Here is a 27,336-nt window from a genome sequence, read left to right as displayed (position 1 = left end):
CTTGAGCACTGTTTCATGGCGGTGCTCGGGGTGGTTGTGCTAACGGTTGTGTGTGGATAGAGATTTGTGTTGTTACATCACTAAATTTAAGCAAATCTTTCCTCCAAGGTTAGGATGCCTTTGGCTGTACTTACTGTTCACAGTATGCATGAAAAATGCGGAGCCTCTGTAAGCGTGAAATCGTGCGCTAAGCACCACCGAGAATTGGGCCCTGATTAATACCAGAAAGGTTCCTACAAAGTTTTCCATGACTTTCCGGGACAACTTTTTCCCAGGATTTTCAATGCCTGTGGGAACCCTGTACAAGGACGAATGGGTTAAAAGTACTGTACAGTCTATCATTTGCAGTTATCCAAAAGGTATCCAAAATTGTTGTTGAAAAGAAAGAACTGTGGGCTATTCCTACCGGATGTTCTAAGGTCACTAATCTGTGTGACTTGCGGCCATGTTTGTTTACATGGGGTTGCAATGCTATCTGTTTTTAATCCAACGTTTGAGGTATCACGACCGGTGACACAAATTCAACTTTTTCAATCAAATTTTCACGTGAGAGCAACCTTAAGATACATGTACCTACATGATGTAGAGCTCTTGAAATTGTGTAGTGAACGCTGGTTTTTAGACTTTAAGACCAATCTGATTTTGAAAAATTGGAGGGTTTACTCGTGTATCTACCGTTTTTTTCCCAACAATCGCATTCACACGCTCAGTGCACATGCATGGGCCAATGGCCAATTTAACAAGGTCAGTTTGTCCATATATCGAGGAGGGGCTCAACAACGGCCAAAAATAACAGACAAATAATAACTGTGATTGATAGGTATCTCGCTAATTTTTTTTTTTTTTTGCTTTTAGAAAAGATTCTGCCGAGATCCGTAAGAACTTCAAATTTTGAAATTTGAACTTCTTTGTTTTAAAAATATTACTACGTCCAAGGCCAGTGCAATTCTTTAACTCCTTTATTTGACGAAGTCTTCCTTGCATAGCATCAACGGAATCTGATACCACAAACAAATGTTGCCATGAAACGTGGAACATAAAAAAAGGTTAGCGTGTACACGTATTTGCAGTCATTCTGAATGTCTCTCCTGGAATGGAGGCGCGAGACAGTTGTCTGCTTCCCAGGAGTAAGCTTTTGAAAGTCGGGCTGCCTTTTCAGAGAGCAACAACAAACCAAACGACAGCTGTGACTATCCACTGACACCTTTCATGATTTTTGCTACAGTCTTAAAGAGCAGCTGCAATGAATTTTTCTTAGACGCACTTTTTTTCTTCGATTTTGTATTGTTCAATGTGTGACAGCTCTTTTACTTTCCTATCTGGTTAAATGCATTGAAAAGTGTGCGCTTAAACGATTAAAATTATCCATGCTTTTACCAGACAACTGAGGGCGCTGTTGCTGTGAAGTTATCTAGGGAAGGCATGTTTCAGTGCATTGGCGTTTCTGTTCAGAATTTACTCACTGGAAACATTTCTCAGAGAGGGACAGTGCTTTCTTCCTGCTTTGCAATGTAACAACGATGACTTTTTTTGGAGTACAAACCGATGTAACATTCAGGCTTTTTCCTGAGATGTCAGCATAGTTTTTCTCATGAATATGGAAATACTCATTAGCATAAAACCAAAAAGGTGGTAAAACAACCTTTGAAACAGTGAAACAAAAGTTGAAAATAAGATTAAATGAGACACAAAAATGCCTTTTGGAGGTTTGTATGAAAAAAAAATTGATTGCAGCCACCCTTCAACGTTTTGTACATACACATTCAAGTGGGCATAATGTTCAGTCAAATGGTCGCAACAAACTGAATACTGGCATTTCACTAGAGCACACCTCCAAGAGTTTGCAATGCATTGACCAATCACAGAGCATGAGATCTGTCGACCCAATGCACATTTGGAAAGGGTCGACAGATTCCGTGCACTGTGATTGGTCAACGCACAGCAAACTCATGGAGTTGCACTATTGTGAATCACCTATATTGAAATGCATGCATGTATTCATGCCCAATGTGCCAGAACCCTTGAGACAACAACTGATATTGTTTCAGAGTTGTGGGCACCAGTGACTAGATTACTGCAAGGCCAAACATGGTGTCCACACTCACCACAACTCGGTCCAAATTTTTCTTGCGATAAAAGATTACCAGTGAAAATTTGTTCCACTCACTACATTTGATCGTAGTTTCATCTAGGACAGTCAAATTCTCAATGGGTCGCTCAAGTTAATTCAAATTCCATTCAATTAAGGAAAACACGTTTCCTACCTTTCAAATACAGTATAAACCTTCTTCCTTTCTGTAGCAAATGTGAAATATGCTTCATTGCTTTTCCCCCTCTAAACGCAGCAGATTAAAAAAAACAACCGAGATTCTTGTACAATTTACCAAAAAAGTTCCATTTTCAAAGACACTGATATGCATTTACAAGACGACCTCTGGCGAGCTGTGAAATGTTATAATTCTGTTTGCATACCGGTGGCAGTTCTTCAACATAAATCTGAGATGTACTTTACATCGACTCCCAGAGAGATTCCTCTTTTCCATTCATCAAGTGTTTTGCTCCTTTGGATGGGTTCCATCATTTTCAAATAATACAATCGTACAGAAACCAAACAGACATAAACAAAAACCTTCATGCTTATAACCCTATTACTGTGTAATATCTAATCACAATTCGGATTTGTGCAAGTAGAAGTCTAATGTGTGGCTCAACAACTTATCAAGATCTTTTACCAGTGTACATACACAATTGGGGATTTGCACGGCTGCCATCTTGCAGGCCTAGTGCTGTTGTTCCACAGCGTATGCACCAAGGAGGTTCCCTGTGGAACAAATGAACTACCCTGCAAGATGGCTGCCAAGCAAAGCCTTTAAACAGCCCCTGTAAAATGACTCTAGCAGAGGAACTATTGCTGAAATCGTGTATTCCTCCGTTGGTCATTTGCCCACAGCTGTACGTATTTCTTACTGATCGTGCAGTTGGTATCAATTTGTAAAATTACTTTTATATCAAAGTTTCCCTCTGAAGTTGGGAGGAGTCCAGAACTAGGTTCTAATCTCCCATGTGGCCGTTGCTGAGGCCATCAAAAGCAGAGGTGGTCCCTCCCCCAAAAAGTGGTTTTTTTGTTGTACTGACCGTCTGAATTTGACAGATACTAAAATTGAAACACTAGCCTACTTTTGGCTGCCACTTTTATAAGGGCCACTTTTGGCATTCAAGAGAAGATGTCAGGCCAAGTTGTCGCCCAATCATGGCGTGGATGGCTTTGACCACTCAGCTGCCATGCATTTGTACGATCAAATTGGAGAAGATGGCCTGTAGTGACCACCTTACAAGCGTAAACCATGACACTATATCAATATGGCTTGTTTGCCCAAGCATGATATAATATAAAAGGACTTGTGGTGAAATTGTGACCAACAAAATGCTGGTAATATAAACTACGAAAGTCTTTAGACGCACGTTTCCTTGGTCAAACAAACAGGGCGATTTGGTTTCTTAACCAGTCAAACATACTTCCAAATTGAGAGCAAGTTAATTTGACATCCTTTTTATTATTGTGAGGGTCTTGCGGCCACTTTGGAGTCAAACTACACATTAAGAGCATTAAATACCAATATAAAGTTTCCATTTATAACACGAACATCTTACAATTTAGTAGCCACATCTTAAGCCACTTTTATCACATCAACCTCTATGTCTTATTGAAGCAGCATGTGTAAGTGAGCATTGATTTTGATTTCAAGAACTTTTTGGTGGTCATATTTGATGGCCACTTTTGGTGGCCATATTTTGCTGGCCACTTTTGGCAGCCACATTTCTTGGCGGCCATCTTGAAGCACCAGCCACAGGACACACTAGTAGACGGGCCCCTTTCAAACCAGCGTGAATCCCTCTGTATTCTCAATAGCCATCAGAAGTTTGTCTCGCAGCCTGGCCTTGTCCGTGTAAACCGGCAAGTCCAGGAGGTTGAAGCAGGTGTGGGCCACGGGGAAGAAGTCTTCGCCTCCCTTGACCGGCTGGATGATGATGTGGAGCGTCTTCATGCCCTGGATGGGGACGCGATCAGTCCCCGTCAGAAACACTGCGGCAAACACACAGAGGGACCGTAACCAAATAAATCTGGCACTTGCTACACCAACACAGCTAATGGATTCACAGTACCTATTTGGAGAATGGACGACTTTTAATTAGCCTATCTGCGCAGCTATAACTTTCCACAAAAATGACCGAAACTTCTCCTTTCAAATGTACAAATACTCACCAAGGAATTTCTTCTTCTGTTGGAGGCTCATCTCCCGGAAGACATCCCAGAACATCCTCATCGTCGGATGCTGTCTGTAGTACTCGCCTTTGTAACTGACATTCTGTTAACAAAACAACAACAGAATCTAAAGTTCTCTTACTTGCCACAGGTTTCACCAAGCTTTGATCACTTTGCATTGGTGAGTAGTTTGCAGCTCAACGATCACCGACACTGCCCACCGACCTTCTCAAACTCGTCCCAGTCATAATGCTCGTCCCCGATGACCATATCCATCAGCTCCTGGGGGTGGAACAGGTTGAAGACGCGCCCACCGATGACGTGCAAGAACCCCTCACTGAAGAACCTGTACTGTTGCTCCACGGAAGTGTTCAGGACAAAGTCCACATAGCTGTCCACGTAATCTTGCCTGCCTCGGTGATGGTGTTCAACATATTTGGAAACAATCAAAGAAACTTGATGACCGAGCATAATTGTCTTTCAGATCCCGAATTTCCAAATGCAGCAGATCAACTACCCTACTAACACAGTGACGAAGCTGTGAAACGCGCCCTAAAAATAGACCATTTCATGAGGTCTTGCTCCCAATCACTATGTGGAAAACAAGTTAAGCAAAACATCCGATCCTAAATCCGAGATTAAATTATGCACACAAGCTCATCACAGACTAAAGTCTGTCTTTCCTGATCATTACAAAACTGAGAAAGATGACTAGCATATTCCCTTTTAAGATCCTGGATCTCCCAAAATGAGTCTCAACGCCATGTTCTTGATAATTCTAACTTGAAAAAAAAAAAGAGAAAACTGGGTTCTCTGTTTTGATCTATCACCCATTATGACATCCTGACAAATAAAAACATTCAAGGGTAAACTGTTGAACGGGTCAATTGATTTTTGCACGGTGCAAGATCCTATATATGTATCCAGTTTGTAAGTGACTTTGTCACAAAGGCAGACGCTCCACGATTGCAGGTTCTAATAGGACGATCGCTGAAGTTGCACGTTAACTTCCGAATCCACGGTTCCGTGTAAACGCGATCAATGCATGTAACTCTATGTGCAGTGCATGTGCAGTGGGCGTAGTTTAAACTGAAGTGACGTCACACTGACGAACCAGACAAGGTCTATCACCTGTTCTCCATGGTGACGCTCAAATCAGCCCCGCCCGGTTTCAATTCCACCGTCTCCACCTCCCCGAAGCTCTCCACTGTGACCGCAAACGTCAGGTAGAGTTCCAGGACGTCCTGGGGCTCCTCTATGTCCAGCAGATGCTGGAGGTTGGAGGCAAACTCCGGGTCTAGCTGCTTGAAATCTTCTAAGGACTTGGCTGGTCTGTAAAATTGGGGGGGGGGAACCTAAACAGTTACTAAACAAACCACATCAAGGGGATCAAAAAGGAACCAATCATGGTGCGGTGTGCCTCCCTTGTTATCCCCAATGTTTATCCAGCTCGCAGTTGACGTCAATGATATGCCTCTTGTTAGTATTATACGTCTAACTTGAATACTGTATGACGTCACCAGTTAGCTCATGAATATGGAAGTCTCATTAGCATAAAACCAAAAAGGTAGTAAGATCCTATACATGTATCCGGTTCGTAAGTGACTTCGTCACAAAGGCAGACGCTCCACGATTGCAACAGTGAAACACAAATTGAAAATGTGGTTACCTGAGAAAAAAAGGGGCATTTTGGAAGTTTATACTGGAACAAGTCCATTGCAGCTACCCTTTTAACTGAGTCACTAAATGTCGACCTTACCCACGATGCAGTGCATGCTACCATTGATTTGAGATTTCTAACACCTCTTAATGCAAATCTCTGCCCCTGCGTCTTGCTCCATGAGACCTCACACGCTCACCTGTTGAGGAGCTTCTTGTAGAGGGCCAGTGGGAAAGGCAACGAGATGATGGTCAGATTGTAGATGGCCAGGCCGACGATGATTCCGACCAGACGGAACATCTCGCTGTCTTCAAAGGACTGGACATCAGAAGGTGAAAGGGTCAGAAAAAAAGGCTAGCTAAGGGGGCAGGGGAGGGGCTGACTTGTCTTACATTAGTTCCATTGCCGCCTTGTTTCCCTCTTTTTTTGTCACTATTGGGCCTTTCTGGCAAAACTTGAGGGGGCAATCCTTGTGTAGAGGATGCTCTACAGTGCCCCTGCGAAGACCCTATAAGTTTGCTCATCTGATGAGAATCAGTAATACATGATATGCATGTATACACGGAACGTCCCCCTTCCCCTTTCAGGCCATTTTTAGTAAGCGACAAAGCGCCCTCTATCGTTCATGCACACACTCACTCATACAAAGTGTGATTAATGTTGTTTCCCTCTTCTAGATAACTGTTTCACTTTGGTTCATTTTGGTTCACTTTGGTTCCCTTTGGTTCACTTTGGTTCACTTTGGTTCACTTTGGTTCACTTTGGTTCACTTTGGTTCCAGCAGTTTACTCCTTTGTGTGATTCCGCTTAAAACAAAAAGTATTTTAGTTCATCTAATTTGCACATTTCTGGTTACTCCAGTCCACGGCAGCTCTGTCTTTTTCTTTTTTTTTTAAATCCTAAAGATTGAAGTCTTCCACAAGGCTAATGCTATCACACGCGTACATGTATTCCCGCTTACTTTGGAGTTGAACCAAATGGTCTCGGTCCCTGGGTAGTGACGGAACATCCCAAACTTGGCTGAGAGGATCTCTCGTAGCACCAACATGAAGAACTCCTAGCAAAGAGCAATGAAATGACGCAGACACAGACTGAGACAAGATTCAATCATGAGAAAGTGCCAAAACACCGAGAATGGATTTAAAGAGGAATTTACATTTGAAACCTGACCAACCTCAGTTGCGTAGCATATTTTCAAATGGGCTGATCTTACTGTAACTTTGGAAGTGCCACGGGTGAAGACACATCTGCCCTTCGAAGGACATCAAATGTTTCCAATTAGATTTCTGACCTTTAACTACTCTCAGGATATGTTGCACAGACTTTAACAATTTGTAGTGACAAAACCACCTCAAGTGCCTCCTCTAGTGCATAATTCGTCAAACACGCATAAACTTGAGCACCTATGCGTGGGTGAGTACCAAAGGACTGTCAATTTTATTTCAAAAGACGCCCTCTTTTGTTCATGCTCGGAGTGGATGGAGGAGTTTCTTCTGCCTCTCTTCTTACCTTTTGCACCCCTCCGGCGTCAACTCCCTCCTCCCCAACGAAGACCACTTTCAGCGGTTTCTTAACGTCCATGCTGCCGTGTCGGGACAGCTCTGTCAGCGTGCTCTGGACAATGTTGTTCCGGTTGATCGTCAGCACCAGATAAGGGTTAATGATGTCAAAGAACAATATCCGCTGCAGGTTGCGTCTCCGCACATCTTCTATGGCATTCTGGGACAGGGGGTGTGAGAGCCAAAAAATGCGAGAAGATTGAAAATGGAATTTTCAGACGTACTGAAATTATGCTGCCGACAGCCACTACGGACTCCTTTAGAGAACAGCTGAGTTTAGGCAATATCAAGGAAATCATTGGTAGTTTTATTCATGGTGGACCATTGTGACATAATATATCATGGGCGTCATTCTAAAGATGGGTGCTTTCATTCAAATCCTGTTTCCCGAACCCACTTTTTCACTTGCCTGTAAGCTAAGCACACCAAATTCTGTGCCAAGCAAAGCCGGTTACCAGCCAAAAAATCATGTAATTCAAGATGCCTATGATTGGTTCCCGGCAGAGGATTTTGCTCAGCTCAAAAAATCTGCTTAGCAGCTGAGATCTTTTTACCTGCATCTGCAGCATTGCATCTTCTTTAAGCAGCTGCGTCTTGGCGTTAGCGTCCAGGACAAATGGGTAATCGCAAAAGTTAACATCGGCACACTGAAAGCAGCAGGAAGAATAAAGAAAGCAAAAGAAAATTCAAGATTGACGTCTTTGGAGCAAGGATAATCAAAGCCAGATGCATGCAAAATCAAAGCCCCATGCGCAAAACGTAAACAAAACAGTCACTTACTACCACTGGGAATGTACAGAGCTACATGTACACTAGGCCAAGTATTGATCAGTGACCGACTGTCAGCTGCAGATGGATATTTGCCTGATACCCAGGATACATTGCATGAATGGGTTACCAGGTTACGTCGACCAAGGAGTGACAATTAATCACTGAAAAGCTTGTCCCTTATTCAATCAGTGGGTGCATTCTCGTGTGAACCAAAGTGAACCAAAGTGACCCAAAGTGACTCTTGTTAACATGAGTAGGATGCATTTGCATTACACTTGGGTGCAGGAGTAAACTCCCCCACAGCGAGAGTGCCGGTATACCCTCGCTGACCCGAGGGCTGTACTCCAGCCGTTGGAGTGCTCAGGAGTATACTTGTATTAACACAAGTACGGTAGCTAGCTCGAACGTATGCAATGAGTCTTGATGCAATTTTTTCATCATGGTGAGAAAAACACCCCCTTTCTGTCTGACGATAGTCTGACGAGTGGCTATCATTTTTCTCCTGTCCCCAAACTGCCAGCCCCTCTGATTATCCCAAGGGTGATCGACACCCGATCCAAAATGCAGAAGCAAGACGAATGGCAGTGTCACTCTCTAGGATTTCAGATGCCAGTCACAGGGAGCTGTTGGGATGCGACAACTGACAAAGTTGGTAAACTGAGGATTCTCAGAGATGATCTGGTTTACTCAGAGGCAAGACTCATGAGCCACTAAGATCAGGTAAGTATAATAGACCAGAGCTCGGAGTTCTCACCTCGAGTCCACTTCGTCTTTGCAACCACTCCAGGAAATGGTCTCGAATGCCAACGTTGTCGGTGAGTTCTTTGATGTAGAAGAGGTAATATGGAAGAATTTCGTTGTTCTCGTTATTCATCTGCAGAAAAATAAAGAAAATAAGTTGTTATTCAGTAAAATCCCCAAGACATCAAGGCTGTATGTTCAGTAAAAACATCCAGAACATCACTATGGACACAGTCCACTTAAGGTACACTCCACATTCCCAAATACTGCTAGGCAGAGGATAGAAGCAACTAATTACAGTAAAGTGCCCTGCTCAGGGACACTAAGCAGTAAGCGCCCACCTTGCACAGCTTGCTCAGCACCTCCAGACAGATCTTGATGTTCCGGCGGAGCATGGGGCGGTCGGCGGCACTACGTTTCCGGCTGAGCTGTCCCATCATGCACTGCTTGTAGGTGGTGAGGATGCGGTTGAGGTGGCGTGGCTGTAACGTGGACCACCACTGGGCTGCAATCGGCAATGGAACCCAAAATGTGTTTCATTTCGGGGACAAGTTTGTGGGACTCTACGTCAAATTTCATGGCCTGGGTTTATATCTCACTTGTGTTGCTGTTTGGGTGCAAAGCATTATGGGAAGACAGGGGTAAAACCACCACCGCAGTCTTTGCTCTGTACTTATCAATCCCATGATGCCTTGCAAAATGTCAAATTTTACTGAAGTTGTTGGTAGCTGGAGTGCCTTGCATCACAACAGTCCTGTCTTTTCTGTCTAATCCCATTTAAGTCCATGCATATCCAAATTAACTGGCTGCGGCTGTGACTGACCCACACCTTTAAGGGAGATGTCACAGCCAATCACCATTGGCTTCCTTAGGCATACATGTCGCTGTCAGCCAATACTCAAATGATTTGGATATAGCTAAGACTTATCAATCTCTACAAAGATAAACTACTTTTACTCTTCTTCTCTATCTGTGTATTTCATGCGCAAGTACCTTCCTTTATGTGGAAATGGCAAACACTGCTGTACAGCCATGGCTAAATTTGTGCACATTCAACTGAAAACTAGCCCTGTGCACTTTGTGAGAAGAGTGCCTGAAGTATATGTACATGAATGTGTATTGTGAGTCCTCCGCCAACAAACATATTCAGCTCTTACTCCTCTGAGTGGTCAACCTTATTCGAGTTGGCATTTCTCTGATGGTTACCTAGGGACAATTGGAAGTTTTGCTTTGAGGAACAAAATAACGATTTCATATGAACTAGAAAATCATTTTTTGGGAGGCCAGAACTATCAACTCTGACCGGGAGTTCCCCCCCCCCGGCAGGAGATACCCCGGTATGCTTATGGGATAGTTTTCAACCTGGCAAGTGCATATATGCCCAGCGTACTCTTGAATAGTGCAAACTCTGGCAGAAACTTGTCGTGCCTGCACAGCCTCTCCTACGCTAAGCATGTGCGATGCTGTGCAAGCCCGTAGTACATTCCAACCGAAGGGATATTGTTCTTAAGTAAAACACACAATATCTGGTTCCTCCAAGAAGTAAATATTTTTCCGAAGCCACAGTAAAATCTTGTGAGAAAAAAACTTGCCAACTTACAAATGACCTTCGACCCTGCACTGGTAATGTTGCACAGCGCCTCTCCAAACTGCACAACGACAGTCCCGTAGCGCTCCGGGGAAGGGTCGGTGAAAACGGGCGATTCCATTAGCAGCAGGTAGAGCCTGAGAGCTTCGATGTCTGGTGGGGATGGGGGTAAGCTTGGGATGAGATAGACACCGAGGATTTCCGCCATCTTTGTCGGGGAAGAAGACAAAATGGAATGGCTATTGGCTGAGGTGTAGATATCCAGGGAACAACGCAGAGTCAAAGTGAAGACAAGGGTGGATGTGAGGGGAGGGGGGGCATGGATGCCGTGGCCCCCCAAAACAGAGCCCCAAATTGTTTTTCATTTTGAAAAATAAGGCAATTTTTTGGTGTACGTGTATTTCATTGCCCTACCAAAAGCACGGAAAAAGCCCCAAAAATGTAGTCCCAATGCTCAGAAAGGCCATAAAAGGTTGATACATGTACATGACATAAACTGACATGAATTTGAAATTTATTTTTAAAAATTGAAATGGGCTCCCCCCAAAAAATACGTTAAACAGATTTGTAACCCTTTTCATTGAGAAATTTAACTGTACACAAGTCATTCACTTCTATGCAGGAAATCCGATGTTCAAAATGTCTATGTGCACGTGTGAGGCCAAATGTTTTTTAAGACAGCAAAGTGTGAAGGGCAAATGTGATGATGATGACAGTCACCATGGTAACAAAACAACAATTACCAGCTGCATGTTTACCAAAATGAGTGTTGTCATGCATGACGAATCCACACGGCAACACAAGTCAGACATACAGTGAGGCATTGTATACATGTATGCATGTACATGTATGTATATGAGACTATAGACTGAATCCAGCGATTTTTTACAGGGCGTTCTAGGTGCCCCCTTGAAGGGTCCATGTAGTGCAACTGTTTTCACTTCTGCTCTTCAAAATGCACCTTCGTGTTCCAATTAACCTCATTTTTTTTTATGCTGATACAAACTTTTACATTCATGAACAACACTGCAATGTCATGCCAGGAAGAAATACCCAAAATGTGGCCTGGATTTGTGCACAAAATCCGTGGAAAGTTTTAACAAGCTGTTGCTCTGAATCCACATTTTTTCTTGTGATTCATTACTGTGTAAGTCCATGGCAATAAGCCAACGAGCTGGCCCTTTTTTTTGGAAATGTTTTCAACAAGCAAATTTCAGGTTCACAATTTCGACTGAAAAAGGAAAGGAATACAAACGGAACACAGTCTTCCGCATTTGACATTAGCCACGTCACCCTCAGTGGTCTAGAAAAGAAATCAGAGCTATCTTAGTACTTCAGTCTCATGACATTGTGTGCCAGGGTATGAAGGGGTCAAAGCTCAGACACTGGGGCATCCCCTGATTGAGAAAGCAAGCTTGTGTAAGCGCAATACATGAAGGCCTCTAGGCACTGATGACGTCAATCTTTGTTTACATCCACGTGTTTCCAGTGAAGCCATTGGGGATATCCACACTCCACTATCACCACCACACGAAAACTGACACGTAAGCAATGACACCACCATTAAAAAGGCCTCTTACATTCACATGTGTGTATATTATTCTCAGTCTTTTTCATTTCCCATCCTTCAAAAGGAGGGAAAAAGTTTCAAAGTGACTGTGGCTTCAACCTGCAGAAAGGGTTATATAGGTTACCAGAAAAATACAACAAAACTTTAGGTCCTCCAAAACCTTGAAAAAAAGTTAGCCCCCACCCTATCCCACCCCACCCCAAAATGGTTTTGGATCTAGCCTTGTAAGTTTAGTGCCTGTGTGGAGTCAAAAGTGATGAAATCGAGGGAACCCTCCCCAAAGAAATGATGCAATACACAAAGTTTGTATGATCTCATGTCTATTTTGTACCTGGTAGCTCCTCCAGGCAGAATGTATAAATGGTCCAGACAGTCCTTCCATAGTCAGTTCTTTTTGAGAACACAACCACAGTTCAGGTGTTCTCAAAGCTTCTATCTTAATTTGACATCCTGGACACGACGGTACGTGTACACTGTTTCAGGCACAAGATCTTAGGTGAGTCTCCAACTTGTATTTTAGACAAGGGCCCAATTTCGCGGAGCTGCTTATCACGAAAAGAAAACGCTGTGCTTACGCTGAACGTAGTTCACAGGTTAATAACTACAAATTCTGTGCTTAAAGGGTTAACGCTGAAGTTTTCTGCTTGAGCAGTTAGCACAGAATGGAGACGTAAGCGTGGAATTCTGTGGTAAGCAATGCCATTAAATTAGGCCCAGTAGTTTCAGTTGAGGGTGCAAAATAAAAGAGGTCTAAAAGACCTAAAAGGTCTGAGAGGTCTAAAAGAGGGCTTCTCATTTGTGTGTGTGAGTTTGTTTCTGCATTCAATTGGAGACCTTGAACAATAGAGGACAATAAGGTCCCCGATTGACAGAGGGTCCCCCGATTGACAGCTGTGTACAAAACATATGAGTGGTCTTCTAAAAAAGTTAAAGTACAAACAAAAGAGGAACAATAGGGGGTCCCCAGTTGCAGGCAAATACACATTTGTGTGTGTGTGTGGCGATCTGGCACTCAGTGGAAAGTGAGTGTCAAAATTACAGTTTGACACACTGTAACAGATGCGTATTGTAGGCTGTGGGGCACTGACCATTTCTGTGAACACCCTTCATTTTTTCCCCAGTTTCGGGAAAGGAGTTCTGCAGTGACTGAGAAAGAAGTGAAGCTGCCCACAACAACCACTCAAAATGGCTGCAGACAAAGCCATGGCGTACCAAACTCTCCTGGTGATGCTCACGATTAGGACTTGTGCCAAGACCCCAGCGCTCGAGTGCCAGGTGACAAACAATCCTCCCCAGATGAAGTGCATCCTCCGCATAAATGGCACTTCGCCTAGGTTCACGGTCAACGAACCACTTCTTCACAACCCCGGTTCACATTACGACGCTGCGGGGGAAAAGGAGGCATGCCCAAACTTGATAGCAGGCGATGAAGTGAAACGCTTCCTCCTTCAAACTGGGTATGAACTCTCCAACAGCACTGTTTGCCCAACGTTTGGAATGATGAGGGAAAACAAGTGCAGCTGTGACGGCAGTGAAGGTGAGGATGGACTGGCACCCACAACGGGAGCCTTTACCTACTGAGGCCATGTTCGAAACGGGCTTCCAGAGCTATGGCTAGGTCTATTGCCTATGCGTCTCCACGCATTTCGAATGGAGCGAAGACCTAGACCTAGCTGCGAAAACACAAAGATCTCACAGACTCACGGACTGCTCGTGAGACAACTCGCAGGATGGTGAAATTCATCCATGTCAAACTCAGTCATGGCATCTGGTCCGATGAAGTTAGGGCGACAGGTGACCTTAGACACAAACATGAACCACCATGTAGATTTCATGTTGTTCTGTGCACACAAGAACACTTGTTTCTATTATTGCCCTTCACATAAGAGGCCATTGATTCCTTTGATTGGCCCCAACACCTGCACACAGTTTCACACAATGCATGACTGCGTATCAACCGGTTTACATACGCTTATGATATTAAAAAAACAAAGACTTTGTCACCACCCAAGCCTAACCATACAGAACTCCTTGTCAGTCTGTCGGTATGTCTGATAAACCCACATAACTGGTAACCATTCTCTTTTATTCCCAGGACCAAATACTACCACTGAGCCTGCTATTATGGAGAATTTAATGGCAGAATTGAGTTCTCAACAGCCACGAGGCAAGGCTCTGGTGACGGACAACCGGACGTGTTCAAAAGCAGATCTGAGCTCCCGGCGACGCCCCAACAAAACCGCAGTTGTCATTTCCGTAGTGTTGGTGTGGATGCTCAATTCCTGATGCTCAGCAGACAGGACAGGTGTCGCGACGTACTGCTGTGCATGACATCTGGAGATGCAACAGCAATAACTTGCAACCCGCGACAAATGTGCATAAAGACAGTTGTTTTTTTAATTTATAGAAAATTGTTCATTACAAGTCTGTTTTATAATATGATAAATCTATGCACAAATTCATTTCTATTGTATGCGTACAATAATCGCCACTCATTGTAATTTATAATGTCTATGTGGGAATAAACCTCAGAACAAGTTGCCTTAGACATGTCAAAAACATGGTCCTAATACAGCACTGGACTCAGTAGAATTGTCTTTCAAAAGAAAAAATTTGATTACACTTTACAGGTATATTTTCTCAGTAGAATTGTCTTTTAAAAGTAAAAATTCGATTACACTTTACAGGTATTTTTTCGTTATAATTCACTGAGTAACATTCCCAGGTCCATGAACAGGTACCCATGGAGCCATGTACTAGAATTAATTTATTTACGAAGTAATATTTATTGATTTATTTATCTTATGCAGATTACTGCTCAAATTTCATTTTCCCTGAACTAAGCTAGAGCACCACTCTGGGTACAGTGCTACAAAATAACATGGCAAAGGTTTGTACTTGAAAAGAATGAACGGAGGAGTATACCGTACCAGGTCTATCTAAATAATGCACATTAAAATTACATGAGGGTTCAGGAGAAGACTTCTGTGTTTGATGTGGACAATTTACACAAAAGAAAGAGTGCTGCTCAATCAATTGAGCAATTGGTGGCTGGAGGGGGGTGCATTAGGGATCTAAGCCCCCTCCCCATGAAAAGGATCAAAACTTTGCTTAGCTGTAAAAGTGTACATGTAAAGATGTCAAGGAGAAAGTTGGTGGTGTTCATGTCTTCCAGTTAGCCCCCAACCGCCAAGAAAGGCCATAAAATACTACATACAGAAATTTCCAATATGGCCTCCCCCCAAAAAAAATATGGCTCCAAAAACACAAATGTGTAATTTAACGAAAAGAAACAATACTTTGTGTGAATTGTCAAATGCTGAATACCAGTTTAACAAAACTACATGTACAAGGAGCTCTTATGTTCGAGAATAGATTTTTACCTTAGTTTCCAAGTTTTGTAGAAGAGATCTGAACATGTATAGCAGTCTCAAGTATTACCATATATGGGCAACGTGACCTTTCTTTAAGCGCCTACTGATACAGCAATTCTTGTCCAACTTAAATATCTCAAGTTGGCAAAAATGGACTTTAAATGGCGTCATCACAAACGTGTTCTAGAATGTCCACTTGATGTCTGTAATGATTTTATTTTTGTACAGCCAATCAGATTTTTGCAAGCAGAATTTTAAGTCGGCCTTTTTTTGTTCCATAAGCTCCAACATTTAAGACAAGCGTCCCTTAACATGGGAACACCAACAGTCTGTCGTGGTCTGCCAGAAAAGGTCTTGTGATTGGTCAGATTGCACAAGATTTGTGATGTAATATCCCATCCAAATACGGTAATACTCCAGACTGTACATGAGAACATTTATGAAGAAGCTTTGAGGGCAAACAACTTGCTGACTCACACAAGAACACTGATGATAGCCAATGGAAATGCACCAATACATTGATTCTTAGAATTGGTATTATTCGTGTACTTGGAAAAAAGTGTGAGTTCTTGTTTCATACAAAAGGAGACTTTGGAAATGCTTGGCTGCAGCAAATACATCAGTTCCATGTGACTGGTCCATGACCGTTTGCATCACATTTGAGCTACATATACCAGTAAATGTAACGTGCACATGCTCACACTAATACAAACAATAACAGACCAGTCACACAGGATTGGTACTAGTACATGAACAGTATATGCCGCCACCAAACGTCTCGTTTCATTCTGCTAGCATTTCATTTATGTCACGCATCAGTGATCAGGGGGCCATATCCTGCTGTGCCCAGTGGGTAAAAGCCACTGGGTCAAAACAAGAACAGTGGTGCATTATCATCGCCTGTCAGAATACGACGAAAAAAAACCACTTTGAAAAGAGGCAACAGGAATGTGGAAGCGTGAGTAGAGCCGCATGCCACCGAACAATCAGCCTTTTCACCATGTAATTCAAAGCGTGCGGAGCACGCGGGCCCCAAACCGGGGAATTTGCGGTTTGGCAGGTGGCCTTCGTGGCCAAGCGAGGCTGGAATTCTTGGAGTCGGCTTTCGGAAAGAAATTCCCGTCATCAAGGGGTTAATAATCAAGATCTACAATAAATGTAGGTGAGCGTATATCTAAACTGATTCAAGTTGGATACAACCAGGTGGATAGTTACAAATTGAAAATTACAGCGCAAAATGCATGTTTAGCATTTTCCCCTTGGTGGTCAAGGTAGTAATGTTTAGGATGAAGAAAAATCACAACTGGATCAAGTGTATACACAACGAGAAGAGTTATAAGTTTGAGGGAAGGTGGTTTTTTCTTTGTATTTTGAGTTTTTTGAAAATCAGGTTCAGAAAGAATAAAATCTAAGTTTCTATCCATTGGACTTAACCAGCAGGATGAGTTAAAGCTGGGGAAAAGAGTAGGAAGTGGGTATGAAGTTTTTCCATAGGTGGTTTAGAAGTATAGTTCTAAGTTCAAAATGACCAAAGTGGCCTGTCAATGGGTATTAATTTAATCCGGTCACTGTAACTTACCGGTTTTAAGACCTGATTTTATACTGAAGTTTCAGTAAATATAAATAAAGAAATAAATCACAAAAATGGAATCTTCGCTTGGTTTCATTCTCTTATTATGTATGCTGTGGAAGACGTTTCATTTTTGACCCATCATTTGTGAAAAAGTGCTCAACCATTGCAACAGTGTTGGCTGAAGTTAAACCAACTGTTTGGTAAAACACAAAACAGCTGAACATTTGTCGTCAATTTATCATTTTAACGCAAGAAAATTGGGTAAAAAATTTGACACCGTGGTTGGGTAAAAATTTTACACAGAAATTTGATGCCACTCCTATTTCGTAGCGTTTACCCCGCAAACAACCATGTCCCCTTTTCACCACTACAAAGAGTAAAATTTTATGTAACATTGGGTTGAGGATGCAGACGAGTAGAAAAATGTGCAGTGCGACGAATGGGACAATTTGGTGGACTTAAGGCAGAAATGCCGTTGGAGCACCTTCCAGGATAGAACCTGTAATACAGGGACAGAGATGCCACGGAACGACAGAGTTCCAGGGACAAAGCCAGATTGATTCCACCAAGTTAACAACACGCTGCTGGATTCTGTCCAACAAGGACAGAGCAAAAAGAACTTTGTGATACTCAAAAGATATGTTGTGTCCATTAGAACATAAAAAGCTGTCAAATCAATCATTGCCCGAAAACGCTTTCTCACTGAGCAAAAGTAGGTTTATTCAGGTCTTTCTACGGCTATGTGATGTTGAAAAATAATGGAGAAATGATACCCCCAAAATTCTTAATTTATTTCAAAACAAAATAAAAACGGGTTCCATTAAAACATTTGTTAATGGATCTTGAGCCTTTTTCATTTAAATGTTTAAAAAGTCACACTCTTATTAGCATATGATGATCAAACAAGTCCTTAAAGCCATCTTCTTTGCATATTTAATCCACAAACCTTCTTTTGTGTCAGCTGTCTAATAGCAGCACAGAAATCTGATTTTCAAAAAATGCATCTTGGTAAGTAAGGCCAAATGCTTGTGATGGTTTTTTAAGACAACAACTTACCTGTAAGTCTATGAAGGACAAAGGCCATGGTGATGATGGTCACCATGGCATCACTATAAAACAGCTGCATGTTTATCATTATAACCATTTGGGGTTTGTGGATTTACCATTGGGGGAGTCGGGCTGGTGCAGTGATTCTTTCCTCGCCTTCCACCTCTGCAGTCTGGGTTCGATCCATATGTGGATTGGGTTTTCAGTAACTACCTGATTCCGTGGGTTTTATCCAGAATATTTCTCTGGGGTTTTGCTCCCACCTCTAAAACTGTAACTGCTTCTCATTGTCTCCTCTCTACAGGTTTCTTCAGGCTTACGAGCTACAGTGCCCAGGGTGCTTTTGAGGAATCTTTCGTGTCATTATCAGAAATAAATAATAATAAGTGTTGCCATGCATGATGCTTTCATACCACAGCACGTGAGTTAGACACAGTGAGGCATTGTGTTTGCATATATGAGGCAACAGACCAATGTGTGTCCCAGGGCATTCTTGGTGCCCCCTTAAAGGGTCCATGCAAGGCAATTATTTTTAACTTAAAATGTAAGTCCACAGCAATAAGCCAATCAGCGGCCATTTTCTTGGAAATGAATCATCTATTCAGTGGAATGTGAGCGGAAAATTATTGTTTGACACTACCATTATGGCGTTACATGTAACTGTGGAGCTCTGACCATTTCTGTGATGAAAACCTTTCATTTTTTTTCCCCACCCAGTTTCAGAACTGGAGCAAGACTGTGACTAAGTGATAAGCGAAGCTGCCCACAAAGAACAACTCAAAATGGCTGTTGACAAAGCCACGGCATACAAAACACTAATCCTGGTGGTGCTTGCGATCTGGTCATGTGCCGAAGGTGTAAACAAGGACACCCCGGCACTCCAGTGCCAGGTGACAAACAATCAATCCTGGATCACATGCAACTGCAGCGTGTATGGCGCTGTGGCCAGATGCGTGGTCAACGGTTCATTTCTGCACTACGCTGGTTACTCTTCCGCATATCTCTTTAACTTTGATACATTTTACACCACTGAGGGGGAAACACATGAACGCGTATATTTGGAAGAAGGCGATGAAGTGACATGCTTTCTCCTTGAGATGGGGCAACTCTCCAACACCACCACCTGCCTCAAATTTGGAGTGATGACGGAAAGCAAAAGCAGTTGTGACCGCAGTGAAGGTAAGATGTTGGATGGCATCCACAACTAGGCCTTCATGTACGTAATGAGGTGTCTAAAACACAAACTCACACAGACCCACGGACGGGTCATGTGACAACTCGCAGGAAAATTCATCTCTGCCTATCTGACAGATAACTTGTCGTAGAGATTGTCGTAGTTTTCCATTCTCTCAAATGAATTTAGAGACTGAATCGCAGAGAATACTGTGCACATGTGGAAAACGGGGCACAAGAAAGTCATTCTAAGAAGCCAGTGTGTATGCACATTTGTGTACATGAATTAAAGATGCATGGAAACTATGAAAAAAGAACCACTGTGTGCCAGACATTGCACACAGCAACACACATGTTTTTATTGCCCACTACGCAATCTGGTTTGAAAGTGACTGCATCACAAAGGCAGATGTACATGTACATGTACCGGTATGTTGACTTCTGGCTCCATGGTTCCATGTAAACAGCAATCAGTGCATGTACAAGTCACTCTATGTGTAGTACATGTGCCATGGGCGTGGTTTAAACTGAAGTGACGTCACTCTTACAAACCGGATTGCTCCTTTTGTGTAGAATTTAACCTCTTAACCAAATTTCAGAGTCTCTACACAGAACACTTGACTGCATATTGAAGTGTTTATTATTGTCATTATCATATTCATTTCTGGTAATGACACCAAGGTTTCATGAGCTGAGTGCCCTAGGCACTGTAGCTCGTAAGCCTGAAGACACCTGTGGAGAGGAGACAATGAGAAGCAGTTACAGTTTCAGGGGTGGGAGGAAAACCCCAGAGGATTACTCTGGGTGAAACCCACGGAATCTAGTAGGGACTGAACACCAAATCCACTTGAGGACCGAGCCGGGAATCGAACAACGAGACTACAGAGGTGGAAGATGAAGAAAGAACCATTACGCCAACCTGACTCACTGTTTGCATTCACTTTTGCTGTTTAAGAAAAACGTGACTTTATCTCCTCAGATGAACTGTAACAACAGAACCCCTAGTCAGTCCTTGTCCGAAGAACCCACTGACCTGTCCTTTTTTCCCCTCCAGGACCAAATTCTCCGGCCAAACCACCTACGACTACCAGTACAGACAGTTCTCAACAACTACCCAACAAAGCTATAGCGCTTATTTCTGCGGTGTTGGTGTGGGTGCTCACTTCATAATCACAAACGGGGTTTTCTACGTGCTCAGCCGACATGACCTCCTGCCGTGCATAACATCCAGAGATGCAGCTGCATTGTTTTGCAACTTGTGACAAAGTTGAATATTTATAGATAGTCACAATTTTTTTACTCATCACAAGCTTGTTTTTTAACGGTAAATCTATGCAATAATCCGGTTTAATTAAATACACGCACCGGTAAATTAATATTATCCACTCACTGTAATGTTAATTATCAGTGCCACCTTCAAAAAAATGCCCCACCTCCTACCTTTTTACAAACCAAGATGTTAAACATTTATTTTTTACTGGGCCTTAAGGTAAACACGTCCAAAATACAGGATCCTAATAAAAAAAAAGCCTGGATTGTCTTTCCAAAGTGGTTCTTGCAAAAAAGCAATTCACTGCAACAGTATTTTTAACAGTACTCAGAATTCACAAATCAGTATTTCAAGGCTCATGGACAAGTACAGGGATGCACCTATTTATAAATTTATTTATTTTATTTATCTTAAGCGAACAAGAAGATGGCTGCATCAGACGAAATTGTAAGTGGTCAGAGATTCTTTTTTTTTTTGCTAAATCTTTGCAAACTCGTGGCTATTTAATATGTACAATTGTGTCCATTATTGCCACTGATTTTGTATAGTTTGTTCATCAACAATCCTCCAGCCGGTACGACCAAATATTTGGCTATTCGATTGAATCAAAGGTTAAATAATTGAACAGTCAATTATTCGAATTGACTCCACCCTAACTACAGTTGCCAGTTAACTGAAAGCCCATGAAAAAATACCATACAGCAAGTTTCTTTTAAGAGTTTCCATTATGGCAAAGTTCAAATTACAATTATTTACTCAAAACATTATCTAGTTAATAATATACAGTAGATACCTAACAGTATACACACATGTGCCTTATCTACCCTTTAGCTTAATGTGAGACTGCCAAGAGTTGAATACTGGGAATAAAATACAACAATTGATAGCAGGTGTTAGTTTGATCTTTCTAAAGGCTTTTGAACACGGATTACTATTTCGATTTACTATTTCGTACGTACGATTTACTATTTTGTATGTACGGATTACTATTTCATACATACAGATTACTATTTTGTACGTACGGATTACTGTTTCGTACAGTACGTATGATGTACTATTTCATACGTACGAATTACTATTTCGTATGTACGGAATACTATTTCGTACATTGCCAGAGTGAGTGGCATACCCACCACAACACATGCCTACATTTGAGTCACATACTTCGATAGCCACACAACGCAATCACTCGTCCCAACTGTCAACCGCAGTCATGGCTTCAAAGTTGGATAAATCCACGGAAAACATGTCCAGATTTTTGAGTGGGAGAGGGGTAGAAGATGCAACTTTGTCAAGGATGAAAGCCGAAAAGGTGAGACCTTGCAGGAATGCATTCTCCCTGTTGTGTGTTTGTAGTTATATGCATCACTAAATTCCAAAAAGTGAAAATTCATTGTAGGCCCATGTGTCCTTTCACCATGGTAGGCGCCTACTCCAGTTAAATTTCAGTCCCTCCGATCATGGAGATTGAACTTACGAACTGGATGAATTATATTGAAATTTTTTTCACTCCATTTAATTGACATTTCACCCGAGATTCCACCAGAAGGGGTTACTGTCAGCCCTTTTCAGTCCAAAGTTAGGCTCATTTTCCATATGACTCCATATAATGTCTTGTCCTAGAGCCTGTGCGCCCCTATAGCCCTAGGGTGTTAGATAAGGTCTGTGTTGGTTATCAGAGAGGCAGTGCATGCACAGGCTGGATAATACAGTATATTCATTTTTGCTCAGGAAATGCTGGTTTGAAGGCAGAATATCAAGACAGACACTATAAAAGTCACCTGTAAGTTTCAGCTCCATAAAGGTGCCTACTTATTGACAATGGCAAAATGGTCACAGTATTTTCATCCAAGTTTTTGAATCCATTTAGGATCACCTAGAAGATAAAGTGCAATGGAAGTAATGTGAATAGCCCTCCGCCCTCATTATCACAGCAGGTGTCAATGCCGTCTCGCTATGATCTTCACTGCACCCATCCTTCCATAAATCAGCTCCAGATGCTATACCCAGCAAGAAATGAGACCGAGGGGTACCCCCCCAACATGTCCAATCCCTATACACATTCCAGACTACTGTTACTTAACACACAACCCCCCAAGATGTCTGAGAGGAATTCCCCAGATTCCTGCGAGACAATGACCAACACAAAGCAGGGGAGGGGGTTCTCTCCGTCTAATACCTCGCTGCATATGCCAGATGCTGGCACTGCAGTGGCAGCGGCAGATTCTTAGCCAAGGGCAGTCTAAATATCAATTAACATAATGTTACTGTCTGATGACTAAGATCAATAATAATACCAGTAATTAGAAGTGGCAGAATAGTGGGTGTTATGCTGAGAATGATAAACATATTGTTACTGCCAGCTAAAGCTGTTTGGGCAAATCAGTCACATTGAAAATAGCAATAAACTTGCTTCAGGCATTTTTGAAACAGGTAGCATCTCCAATAAGATCAGTTAACTGAAACATCTGACTAGCCAGTTACACAAGTCACTTCTAAAATATATGTACGTGTACATGTAGGTGTACGGTGATGTGATGGCAACGACCAATTAAATGCCAAAGTATCAGTTGCCAAGGTAACAACCTGGTCTATTAAGCCCCTTACATTTGCGGTCGTGCACACGGCTCTAATGTGCTGATGAAATGTTTTTGTACATGTACATGTACACTGTACCACCACAAAAAATCTGCTTCCTGTGTATAAATGTACCGTACACTGTATGCATAAACAACAAAGGCTGGGGATCGACACCGGTGAAGTTTGGTTGAACGAGGGAAAAATCCAACACTGATAATCATTCCGTCGGTGCTCTTTGAGTATTACATGGTCAGATTGCCACGATTAGGACTGGTGCATGACTGGTTCAGGATTCCTTTTCACAATGGCTGAATGCTCATTCCAATTCATCGGGATCCTGGTCCTGGGCCTCTCCTGTCTGGCTGAAGGGAACCTTACAGCCCCTAACAAGGTGATACTCCCGGTCGGTGGGACTACACGTGTGACCTGTGCGTACACCCAGGATGACGCTGACGACGTCTGCCTGCGCTGGAATCAACCACCAACTGAGCATGTCAACTACACTGAGGCCCACAACACCACTGGCCGCTTCCTCACCATGGAGGTACGAGCTGTCGAGGAATTCACAAGGACTTTCACTTGTATGGCCAGGGGCATGAACGGAAACAGAATTGGCGAGGCTTCAACTGTGTTCGTCAGCTGCCCAAAAGAAGAACTTGAGTGCAGCATACAGGAATCCATGGAAGGTTGCAAATTTGAACTAATGTGCAGGTACATTCCAAGCTGCTTCACAGTGCTTCGATGCAAATTAGCAAATAGATTACTGAACTTTCCTGGCTTGACCAAAGAGGGGGGCTGGTACACGACGAAATACTGTGAAAATGGCCCGCTAGGCGCCGACAACGTGCTGTGTTATCTCTACTCCGACACCTTGCCAGCGCATCTGCAGACGAGGGTCGTCATTCCCCTGCCGTCCACCCTGACAACATCTGCTGCCTCTACAGCGGAACCGGCAACACCACAAGTATCACCACAACCACCTGACTCGCCTGACAACTGTAAGGATCCACCCACATGCAACGATAAATGGCCTCTCTGCTTCTTAACCTTCCTGGCCACTATTCCAATTGTAGTTGCAGCATTTGTGTTAATATGTGACAAATGCATCAAAAAGTCCCAACCGCAACCATTGTAATTGATCACTCCTTGCCCATTTTTTGCTGATGTAATTCTGCTACAATGATTCGAATCATTTTGCTTAAAGCCTTTTTGTTTTTATGCTAATTGTAAATAAGCCTATTTGAATATGCAAATGTTAAACTGTGATGTAATCCCATGCAACTGCACTAATTTGTGCACAAATTTATTTTACATAGTATCATTATAAAATATCGCCATTTCTTTTAGCAATTTACGGTTGAATAGGTATACACGCCAGCCACCATTTCTCAGATGTAGTTTAAAGAGCAAATTTTGGGGTACAAAATTTAAACATTAAAACATGTAAACTGAAGAGTGCCTTCCGGAATTTACATTTGTACATCACAATGACAAAGCAGTCACTTGTCTGGTAAAACATTAACTTTACAGTTGACGTAACTCCGGACAGATTCCACACAGAGTTTATACACTGAAGAGGGGTTTGAACATGCACGAACATGCACGAAAAGTGATTACAAGAAAAAGTCATTATATCATTCCTTTAAAGCACAGGCAGAATATTACCATTACAATGGATGTACATTAATTTGGGTAATGTTTGCCCATTGTCCACTGCTTGAGTTTGGTAAATTCACTGCTGACAGCCGAACTGTTAAAAACGAGCATGTTCAGATGCACAACGCTTACATGTCCAAATTTGCCTCACAAAGTTGCCTCATGATTCAGCTACACACAGTTTGTAAGTTCAAGGCTTGGTTTATTTCGTCCAATTGTGTGGTTACGAAGTAGTCGACTTCCACCCCGTAGCTGGAACTTCTAGGCTCACATGCCCTCAGAGCTGTGGTTAAGTCAAAAGAATTGTTGGAGTCTGGAGTTCACATATCACTTTATAAATCTCTCCATCTTGTCATATTTAGTCAAGTTTTCATTCAGCGTTTCATAAGTTGGAGTAAACATTTTGTCTGAGAGACTGCAGCTTCAAGTTAAATACATGTTTATTGATACCAATAGGAATTGTAGAGTGCCGACAATATCTGTTATAATATCAACAAGATCGTATTAAAAGCATTATGCTTTTGTCTAGAAGTACATGCCGTTCTTATTTCTTATCAATACAGTGTAGCGGTATTTCTCTCCCTACTTTACTGGGTGCCCCATTTGATGAAATGTGAAGTTCTTCTTCCCCTTTGTTTCAAAGACCAAATGCCAAATTTAGCACTAATCACTCGTAAGAAATGTACATGTACTGTATGACATGCGACAGGCAAAATATCGGATACATTGGGGGGCTTTAACGATGCACAGAATAACTTGTTAAACAACAGATAGACAAGATATGTACATGTACAGTACATGTATGGACACTTGTTCTTGTATTTAAACTTACATGTACATGCACATGTAAAATAGACCGTAAATGTAACCTGGAAAAAAGACACACAATGGGGGAACTCGCGAAAACCAACATGAACCAGGGATCAAAAGGAAGAGTCGCAGGATATTCTCAAAAAGAAATGACAAAGGAAGATCAAATTTGATTTCAACAAGCAAAGAACAAAAAAAAATATTTATTTCAATGTGAACAGAGTAAAAATCGAAAACAAACCTCTCAATCAGGACCAGTAATTTTAGCTGTGTTTCTTAAATGTATAGACCAGGAAATATACTCAACTCATAACCAATTAACTTAAACCAACAATACTGCTTAAACTAAGACAAACGTCAACCAGTACCAACACAGACTTAAATTATTACCCAACACGGACTTAAATTATTGACCAACCCGGACTTAAATTATTAACCAATACCGACTTAAATTATTAGCCAACACAGCACTAGTAAATAGTCGCAAAATTAAAGCAATCAAGCAAGAAACCAAGTTCACAGCAGACCAAAGCTGAAGGCAGAAGTTGCTTAGTAAAAAAAAAGAGAGCGGTTAATGTGGATGCTGTGGTCTCTCTTGCTGCCGGTCCACATCTGATTATACCTAAGGAACTCACATGCATCAGGTCTTGTGCAATGGGGCATGACAGGATATTTACTCTAGGGATTATTTTGGAAAGGGGGGGGAACCACTCCTAGCAAATTCAGGGCAAGCTAACAAGAAATTCAATGTTAAAAGCAGGGGGACAACTCCTATATACAAGCAGGTAAAGCAAAAATAACTAAGTGAAAAGAGTCCCCTCTACATTTACATCAAATTTAAAAAGTGCAAAGTCTATACATGTGTACACAAAACACACCGTACCACCAAACATGGGCACTACGCATCGTTTTACAATGAGTCACATACAGTGCAAGTTTCTGAAAATCTCTACATGTCTTCATGTACCGGTATTCTGCAACCCTTTGTGTTGGGATTGCGCAATACTGCATTGCTGCCTCGGACTACCTGTAGGTCTGTGGTCTTGCAACAAAGCGCCAATGGCAGAGAATCCTGGCCATGCTCTTGCATGTAAATGATCCAAGCACAAAGGAAAGCCCAGTTCCTGGAATAGTTACTTACATAGTTAGCCATGTTTTGATTGGATATTTCATTCTTTATTTACAACATCTTCAGGATGTACATGTACATTTTTAAGGTTCTAGGAACTGGTTTTCCTGTGGTCACACAGAGGGAAATGTAATTGTGTCAAGTCATTCATGATTGCTCAACTTCCAAAACATACGTAATTATTGTATATTGTGCAATCCTACTTCGTGCTGGTGTTATGCCTCAAGTGTGACAATGGTCCAAACTCCACTTCGGCTGGTTCCAACTTCGGCTGGGACAGTCACCCCGTTTGGATTACCCCAACTGCGATGGTGTGGTTGCATGGCCCTCCCATACATCACTGAAGTCCAGTATTATCTCTGATGACAGGCCATTTTGTGGCCCACGACAAAAAAAAAAGGTAGGAGGCAACATTGGAGTCAGATACCGTTCTTGCATGTCCGTGAAACTAAAGGCAAACGGTGCCCTCCAAATGGCTCTGTTTTGGGGCGGTGGGAAGGAAGCGTGTTTCATGTATCTTGGGAGTGATGATCAGTTTTGGACAGATACTGTAGGACATTGAGTAATAACG

The 27,336-nt window shown here is 42.2% G+C and overlaps 1 protein-coding gene and 1 long non-coding RNA gene across 9 annotated transcripts in view; one reads left to right on the top strand and one right to left on the bottom strand.

Moving 5' to 3' along the window:
• Positions 1-941: 941 nt before the first annotated feature.
• Positions 942-27,336, bottom strand: part of LOC110977497 (putative E3 ubiquitin-protein ligase HERC4) — a 41,091-nt gene continuing 14,696 nt past the window's right edge. For 6 of the 7 annotated variants that reach the window (XM_022231700.2, XM_022231701.2, XM_022231703.2 and 3 more), the window contains exons 11-21: positions 10,596-10,791; positions 9,337-9,500; positions 9,009-9,128; positions 8,038-8,130; positions 7,434-7,643; positions 6,886-6,981; positions 6,124-6,242; positions 5,396-5,596; positions 4,490-4,673; positions 4,265-4,367; positions 942-4,084 (exon numbers count right to left, since the gene is read on the bottom strand). In XM_022231700.2, the coding sequence (XP_022087392.2) occupies positions 3,876-4,084; positions 4,265-4,367; positions 4,490-4,673; positions 5,396-5,596; positions 6,124-6,242; positions 6,886-6,981; positions 7,434-7,643; positions 8,038-8,130; positions 9,009-9,128; positions 9,337-9,500; positions 10,596-10,791 (1,695 nt within the window). In that variant the 3' untranslated portion in view covers positions 942-3,875. Of the gene's footprint in view, positions 4,085-4,264; positions 4,368-4,489; positions 4,674-5,395; positions 5,597-6,123; positions 6,243-6,885; positions 6,982-7,433; positions 7,644-8,037; positions 8,131-9,008; positions 9,129-9,336; positions 9,501-10,595; positions 10,792-11,838; positions 11,913-27,336 lie in introns of those variants that run through there. The other variant, XM_087149165.1, reaches the window with a different exon arrangement.
• LOC110977536 (uncharacterized) lies at positions 12,388-25,360 on the top strand. 2 transcript variants are annotated; one of them, XR_015428398.1, is made up of 7 exons: positions 12,388-12,649; positions 13,275-13,690; positions 14,249-16,689; positions 18,865-19,326; positions 20,375-21,037; positions 21,706-21,902; positions 22,525-25,360. It is a non-coding gene; the product is annotated as an uncharacterized LOC110977536 (long non-coding RNA). The 2 variants fall into 2 exon arrangements; XR_015428397.1 differs by having other exon boundaries at positions 22,461-25,360.

The sequence above is a fragment of the Acanthaster planci genome, linkage group LG19 (genome assembly GCF_054643075.1).
Source record: "Acanthaster planci isolate LZ-2023a linkage group LG19, COTS_SCS, whole genome shotgun sequence".
NCBI lineage: Eukaryota > Metazoa > Echinodermata > Asteroidea > Valvatida > Acanthasteridae > Acanthaster > Acanthaster planci.
This window is presented reverse-complemented; position numbering and strand designations above follow the sequence as displayed.